The sequence below is a fragment of the Cariama cristata genome, unplaced genomic scaffold (genome assembly GCF_000690535.1).
Source record: "Cariama cristata isolate BGI_N322 unplaced genomic scaffold, ASM69053v1 scaffold38504, whole genome shotgun sequence".
Classification (NCBI taxonomy): Eukaryota; Metazoa; Chordata; class Aves; order Cariamiformes; family Cariamidae; genus Cariama; species Cariama cristata.
The window spans coordinates 1-8,261 of NW_009615396.1; the positions used below are offsets into that span (position 1 = coordinate 1).

An 8,261-nucleotide genomic window follows, 5' to 3' on the forward strand; every position below is an offset into this window, starting at 1 on the left:
GGATATTAGGAAGAACTCCTTCACTGTTAAGAGTCGTTAAGCACTGGGACGGGCTCCCCAGGGAGGTGGTGGAGTCACCATCCCTGAGGTGTTCAAAAAACATTTAGATGTGGTGCTTCAATACATGGTTTAGTGGGTTTAGCGGGTTTAGCGGGCATGGTGGTATTGGGTATATAGTTGGACTTGATGATCTTTGAGGTCTCTTCCAACCATAATGATTCTATGATTCTATAAATGACAAATATTTCATTTTCTACTTGTGTAATTATACTGCAGTTTAAGGTCTTCTATTTCAGAGCCACTCAGGATTTTCTGGGAGGTGAAGGTGGTGGTACCACAGAGGCCTCTGTGGACAGTTTTCTGGACAGTACTGTGCGGTTACCATCTAAGACATCTTCACAGACTCGGTTGGTTTGCTGCCTATCCGTGTACTGGGCATCGCACCATCTTCCTGGAGTCATGGCCCAGCGTAGAGACTGAGTGAAAGCACCAGTAAAATTAGAACAACAGTGAAGTAAGTGGGTGGTATAAATTAGGAATCACTTTTTTCTGCCTTATGGAGTCTCCTTTATGGTACAATTGTAACAGCGCTCTAGACTTACCAGAACTTTCCAGATGTCTCTTAAATTTCTATGGGACTTTTAAAAAAATCTTAGTGCTCCTAAAAAAAAAAATGGCAAACACTGTCTTGAAGAAGACAGATTATTAGGGCCTATTGCAGAAGCACCTTCACAAATTTCTGCTTCACTCATAATCCTGCTAAACTTGTAGGGCCAAAACCAGAGATGTTACAGGCTATAGTAACGGAACACTGCTCATTACATCTGTTGGTTCAGTTTTGCTAAGAACATTTCCTCTGAAACTAGGCCACTGGCTGCCAAATGTCTGCTGGTCTTGCTCCATATGTGCTGAAAAGGGCATAAATAATTTTCATTTCTTACCTCATACAGAGCTTGCATATACACTGCTGAAGCATTTAGTGAACATAGTGATTTCAGTTCGCTGTGTAAATTGAGTACTTTGAATAGAGTTTTACAACAGCAAAACTGATTTTATAGGAATACCAAATGAAACTAGAATTTACTCCATAAAACATCTGTTTTCATTGGGTTTTAGATGAAAATAAAGTAAAAAGAGCATGTAAAATAAGTATTTGGGCCAAAGATATTAAACTCATAAGCTTAAGCTGAGTTATAATTCCTTGTTTAAATATCTGAATAAGTGACCTGGTCAGCAAACATGTCGAATATCAGCTTCTTCTAGCAACTTTCTATACTGAGTGTTCTGCACACTTCAGTGATAAAACTAGTAATTTGGATACATAAAATGTTTTTAGGCACTTCTGAAAATACTTCACCTTTTCCAATAAAAAATAAGGAATTTTTGTATATCCTGACATGTTCTTAAAACACTTTGAATTCCTTTTCTAAAAAAGTTACTGCTTTTTTCAAAGACCTTTAAACAAGAATAGAGTTACACAGCCTAGTGGTCTGATGAAGAGTAACTGACTGCAAAATAATTTCTTTAGATGAAAACTTCTTTCATTCATTCAAAGTTATTCTTCAGTTATGTGGAGGTTGTATTGCTAAAAGGTTAGTATGTGTTCACTATAGTAGTCCAGTTTTTAAAATGACATGCTTAATGGCATACTCTCTTCTCTGAAATATTCGTTACTTATGACTCAAGAACTGGCTGAATGCCTATCAAAATTATGGCACTTCCTAACAAAATAACTTTTCCATTCATTTAGCCATTTTTTTTTCATTTAGTACTGTTTCATCATACATCACTTTTACTTGATTTCAGATGGACATAAGAATTGACAGGGTTCTGAAGACAATTAATCTGTCAGATTATTATTTTCCAGGTTATCTAAAAGCACTATTACTTAGTTTCTGTTTACTTTACTTCCAGAAGCTGCAATGAAACTGTCATCTTGCAGCTAATAATTTTTTTTCATAGTCTACTAGCATCCCATAAACTTACTTTTCTCACTTCTTTACTTTGTGCGGTTTGATAATATCTGTTTTAAAAACATTTCACATATACTTAGCCTGTGCTTCCCCTTAACTTTATCCTCACAGATGATGAATTTTTCTTTTTGAATGCAGTATAACATCATCAAACATATCTTATATGGCCCTCTCAGCATATTTCAGATAATTCTGTGAAGGTAATTGGCAAATGTCCATTCTTTCTGTTTTGAAATAACCTTATAGTATCAAAGATTTGTGATACACATCTTTAATTTCTAAACAAAGAAGACACTTGGTTTTGGTGAAACTGTATTTCACCTTAGTTTTCTAAAATATCTCAAAACGCAAAGTTTCTAAAAACTGTGAACAGCATATATTCACTGCAGATATCAGTCAGTTTTGAGAATAATGATATTTGTAGCATTTATTTTTCCCACTTTCCCACACATGTTAATTGCTGGTATTGTAGACTGACATCTTTACTCGTGTTTATACCAAAGTCATCCATCCAAATCAAAAGCTGAAGAGTCAAGAAGATGTTTCTATCATGACAGTTCACTTGACCAAAGTAGATTTGTGTAGATTTATTAGTACATGATATCTTCTGCTGTAACATTTGCTTCTTCTGTTTTAGTCTTAATTTTAGGGAAATTAATCCCACTAATGGCTATTAGCAGCAAATTGACTGCATGTGCTGTGGCACTTGCCACACAAAGCCAAAAACAGTCTTCAAAACGTTCTTCTAAGATAACAAATTGAAAGACATTTTCCCGAAAATTGGCAATTCTTTCTGTGAGATGATGAAGTTTCACAGCAGCCATAAAGCTGGTGACTGCAAGTACTATAAATCCACCTGCAACAAAATGAAAGAAGTATTCACCATTGTTGTCCAAACAAGACAAGACATTTTGGTTGTGCTTCAGAAGGCTTATTGAATACAACAGTGAGCATTATACAGAGTACGGATAGACTTAGGCATGGCTTAAACACTTTCAAAATGCTTAGACTTTATTGTATGGCCAAACATCATACCAGTGTTTGTAATAAAGTCTTTTTATCAGTGATATAGAGCCTAAAGTCTGGCATTCATAGTGCCTGTAAAAAGTTGACTAGACACAATAAGCCGAGATGCCACCTGACAGTTCTGTTTTGAGATGAGAATTCACTGCTACTTCATTTTATTCACAAGTATTTAAGTTGAAGAGATACTTAGTAAGGAAAGAGAAGGAACTTTTACTTTTAACATCTTGTATGAATGTGACTGGTGAAAAACACTGGTAAATGATTTTACCTGCAAGGACGTTCCAAAGGCATACTCCTGCTGGACCTTTAATAGCTCGGTAAGGAACTTTTATTGCGTTAAGAATGCAGAATCCAAAAGTGACCAGAGAAAAGAAAATGGCTACACAGAGGAACATTATAATCATCACGTGCAGGCCTGTATTCAGCTTTTTCACCATGTGTGGGAAAACTGTCAAGAAAAAAAAAATCTCTTCAGTGTGTATTTTTTCTTGATGACAGTAAACATCACACTGTGCTGGTGCTACAAACTTACTTAAATTATACTTACACAAGATTATTTTTTACAGAGGCAATCAATTCAGGTAGTTACACGCATCTTAGCTAATGATACTTTATTTGTCAATACATCAGACAAACCAGGAATGTTCTACTACAGGAATAATCCTTTACACAGGTGCTGTGAATAAGGATTCAGGCTTAAGTCCTGCTTTATTTATCTAGTTGTGTTAATGTCTTTATCTCTGCTGCTGTATCATCTGCTGCATTCTTTTCTCTTTTTCATCTCTGTTCTCCATCCCAAACTCATTTTCTGAGCTTCCCATTCCTGTCCTATGTAGGGATTGATTCACGGACTCTGGCGCGGGTAAAACCAAAGACCTTTATTGTTTACAAGTTTGTGCTTATATAGATTCACTAGCTGTCCATGCGCTCTAGTTTGTTCATGGATTGGTTAACCCCTGCTGTCCACGCACCCTAGTTTGTTCATGGATTGGTTAACCCCTGCTGTCCACGCGCCGCAGCTAAGTTTTTAATTGGTGCTGTTAATCAAGACACATGTCTTCTAGTTTGGGTCTCACAGCTGTGCTTCAAAACATTTTTATCTTCAGCTCACTTTCTGCACTTGCTTCATTACTTACTTTCTCAGACTATTTCCTTCAAGGCTATGTTGTTCAAGGTCGCTCGCAACACTCCCTGTGAATCCCACAGTCCTATGTTTTTTAGCTCATCCCTTTGAAGTCTGATAGTCCCAGTTTCCTTGTCCAGCCCCTTGCTGCCTAAAATAGTATCACTCCTTTCTGTGTTTATTTTCTCATGTTATTCTTCTTTCTCTTGCTTCCTCTCTTCAATACTGGCTCCAGTGAGATCTGCTCTGATTTCGTACTTCCCAATCCCACAGGTTTCCACTTTCAGATTCCTTTCTTGGTTTTTCATCTACTGTTTACGGCCCCTTTATGCTCTTCTGGGTATCTGGCATCATTTCAGTTACATCTGTAGGAAGCTTGTAAAGTGTTGCAGTTGGGTGGGCTTTAGGTGAAGTGCTCACATGTTTTGCTATAGGCATGAGCTCTTCCTCAGCAGCCTGTCACTCACCTGTCTCTAAAGAATGGTAACTTTCTTGTTTTCGTCTTCACAGACTTACTGCGTTGGAGGGCCAGGCTGGCCAGCAGCAGGGAAGTGTGGAGCACCTGAGTATTCTGCTTATCCTGCAGTTCTTTAGTAACAAAAGAAATGTGAGGAGGGAATTGTAGGTGACATGCTGACTGACAGGAAAGAGAGAAGCTGATCGAGAAGAACCCTAAAATACAAGCTGATCAAGAAGAGCCCTTCAGGTAGCGTGCCACTGCACACACATACATGTTTTGAAGTACTAACTGCCTAATTACTAAAAACTTACTACAAAGAAGGTATATTATATTATAAACAATAAATAGATTGCTTCCTGTGCTGCGTAAGTGAAGAAAACATCCAAACAAGCCACATAAAAAGTAGGCAGCAATAATTGGTAGATGTCACAGTAAATATCAGGCATAAAATTTGGTCATCATGACATGACAGAATTCTAGTAGGTTATGTAGAAAACTTCACACTGTACAAATTCCATGCTAAAATTCATGATTCAGCAGTTCTACCTTTTCAGTAGCTCATTCTGGGGTTGTAGTTGGGCCTGGTGTCCATGGGAGCTACAGAAAAGACTCCGACAAGAAGAAGAAGAAAGGAGGGAAGTAAATGAGAATCAGAAGTATATATGAGAAATGGAAAGCCAAAAACTACCTTGCTTTCTTACTGGAAAATAACTGGCGGTGTAACAGCAAGGCACATGGAATTTAGCCTTCTTACAAACCAGCACAGTTTTTAGGGTGGTTCTAAGGGTTCTCTTGCCTCTTTTTTGAGGGTCTCAGCCAAGTCCCAAAGACATGACCAGTGAGCCTGGCTTAGTACGCAGAAATAAGAATCCTCTGGAAGGATATTGCTGTGGAGGCTCCTGACACATTCCAGCTGTGTTTGCTATGCACAGGCAAAATGCCTGGCTTCCCCAGCTCATTCTCAGGGCTTGGTTCAGTTGTCAAAATGTAAGCATCTTATGCCAATTTAGATGCCTTAGGACTACCGTGACAACAATGTGGGTCAAACATATGTGCCACAGTAGGTATGGGACACCACCAGAAGCAGTAGCTGGAGGCCAGATGATACACTTGAAGAGTCTATAATAGCACTGGACACCTATTATGGCAATTGAATCATGCTGTTGCTGTCCCAGTTAAAAGAGAGTGTGCCAGTTGTAAGCCTACTCTAGTGACTGTTAACGCAGTGAAAGGTGATGCACTAATAACCGTGTATTATTGCGATAAGGAATTCCAAAGTGTCAGAGCTACTGCAGTACTGCAGCATATGAGGTGCTAGCTTTCTGTCTTGCTCTGTGCTGCCTGTGCAGTCCATTTATGCTAACACATTACTCTACCTACAAGAAAAGTCTCCTATGTATCGCGCAGGAAGTTCAGAATGCTTGGAGATTAAGGGGGACATTCGAACCAAAAAAGTCAAGTCAGACCCAGAACCCCCAGAAGTCCTGCTGACCATTGTGCAAAAGTATTTAACAGCTTTGTATACTATGCTTATACCATTTTGAAACCAGTATTATGAAAGTATCAAACCCGATAGAGCTATTAAAATATTTAAAAGGGAAGATCTCTTGTTTACGTAAATGCACAGTTGTGCCCACTGCACTTACTGACACATTTTTACAGTTCTAACAGGGAGAATTCTTACTAGCTTCAGTGAGAGCTTTGTTTGTCTAAGGAGTATAGGATCATGTCCTCCAAATATGTACTGATGCAGTCCAGACTGATGGTGGAACATTAGGCCTTCCTCTCAGGTTACAGAGTAATTTATCAGAAAGTTCATTAAAGAGTCCAGAAAATTGTACAGAGATTTAATTCTCTGACAGGATAGTGTGAAAGAACTGGGCCTGTATTTCTGAATGTCCTGAAAAGGAGCAGAGCAGAGCTGGAAGAGCTTTAACCTGATGGCCTGTCTGCCAGCCATTCAAACTCATTAGACAAAGCATTTGAGCATGACTGCTACATCCATGTCATGAAGTTGCAGCTGCAGTCTGAGCTTGAGCAAGACTTGGTTATTGTAAAAGCGACTAGTCCAAATTCATCACAGCTTAACAACTGGTCATGCTGATCTAAGTTGAGGTTGCTCTGGTTGTCTTCTCTGTCCCATCTGAAGTCCCACAATCCTGCCTTCCTTCGAGTTTTTATAGGGGTGCTTGTGCAGTTGTGTAGTCAGCCATGATCCCATGGGAAACTTAATTTTTTTTTTTTGTAGGTTAATTTTTGGGCCAGCTTAACTTCCTGAACTTCCTCACTACAACAACTACCAGAGCCATTGCAAAGGATGGGGCAGCACGGCATTGCTGTGGGCCAGGAAGAGGGTGAGACTGCAGCAGCTTCAACTTATATTGGTTTAAGTTGCAGTGGATCCGCACACTGAACTAAAAATCTTCAATGCAAAATATCATTTTCGCTACAGCACAGGATGTGTAAAAACTGGAAATCATCCAAAGTCCAAATCAACATCTGAGTGCTTTTGAGACCTAAAGGAAATCTTTTAAGATAAAAGGAATACATTTTTAAGAGTTTTGACATTTTTTTAAGAGTTCAGCAATTTTTTCTATCCAAAGTTACCAGAAAAGAAGGTAAAAATTTCTTCAACATGTTAATAAAGTTAGGAGTATCTGCTATGGCAGACATCTGCATTAGGACAGCTAGAGAAATACAGAAATGTGACCAGCTAAATAAATCTCTACTTCTTAAAGGGAAACAAAAAAGGAGTAGTTCAACAGAGAAGGCAAGGACAGAGGCAGAGAAAGATTGCACAGCAACACTTGGCCTAGGAAAAAGTCGGTCAAGGGGAAAGTATGATTTACAGGGTCATCTCCAAATGACTTTCACTCCCTTCACAAGACTAAAAGGAAACCCTCAATCTAGCCCTAGGGATTTTTTTTTCCCCATCTTGATTCCAGGATTACAGAACATAACTGGAAGAAAAAAGCTAACCTGAAATGATAGAGATTTTACATTCACGCTCAGATCCCAAACCGTAAAGATCACGTCAGCCACAAATACAAATTTCATAATAATAATTTGCATTATATAAGTTACGTAAAAAAAAAGAATAGAGTGCTTTTAAAGTTGAACTAGACATTACACTGAAGATTCAACCAAAATTGTACTTACTTGTGAATTTGGAACGCCGCCCACCCAACCCACACTGGCGTATTTTGCCGCCCTGAAAGAGTCCGTAGTAAATTTCTCCAATGAACTTGACCAGCTCTGGATCTGTGGCATTGACCAAATCAGCTCCTGTTTTGCAAAGGATCCTTCCAGTCATCCACTTTGGGGTCCCCATTGCAACAACAATCAAGATAAAAGACACAAAACTTACTAGAGAAGCCAAGGCAAATAAAGTCTTTTTAAAACAGCCAGGCATCCTAGTGATTTCAAGGAATCATCTCCAAATCCTCTCTGCATTAGTCAGGGACGTTTCCCTTTTTTTTCATGCTCCGAAATCCACAAATGAACAGCAGGCATTTCAAAATACATCTCATTGTATTTTGAAGCTCCAGACATTAATCTGTACAGTTAAAAATCAAGTCCAAAAATATATTTTGCTGTGACAACATCCTGAAATGTTTGCAAGTAACAGCTTCATTACACTGTAGTGCGGTGATGCTTGTTTCTGCAGAAAGTAATCCTA

At 38.7% G+C, this 8,261-nt stretch overlaps 1 protein-coding gene across 1 annotated transcript; it reads right to left on the reverse strand.

The window, feature by feature from the left end:
- Nucleotides 1-2,563: 2,563 nt before the first annotated feature.
- Nucleotides 2,564-7,994, reverse strand: CLRN2 (clarin 2). Its single transcript, XM_009699774.1, has 3 exons — nucleotides 7,742-7,994; nucleotides 3,268-3,447; nucleotides 2,564-2,829 (listed from the first exon to the last, which is right to left on the reverse strand). Exons 1-3 carry the CDS (start codon nucleotides 7,992-7,994, stop codon nucleotides 2,564-2,566), a joined length of 699 nt encoding a protein of 232 aa, XP_009698076.1.
- Between the last annotated feature and the right edge of the window lie 267 nt (nucleotides 7,995-8,261).

Excerpts from the sequence above, each read along its gene's own strand:
- CLRN2 (XM_009699774.1), bottom strand. The coding sequence starts at position 7,994 with ATGCCTGGCTGTTTTAAAAAGACTTTATTTGCCTTGGCTTCTCTAGTA. Across the intron at positions 3,448-7,741 it reads GCGGCGTTCCAAATTCACAA|TTTTCCCACACATGGTGAAA; the intron begins GTAAGTACAATT and ends TTTTCTTGACAG. Across the intron at positions 2,830-3,267 it reads CCTTTGGAACGTCCTTGCAG|GTGGATTTATAGTACTTGCA; the intron begins GTAAAATCATTT and ends ATTTTGTTGCAG.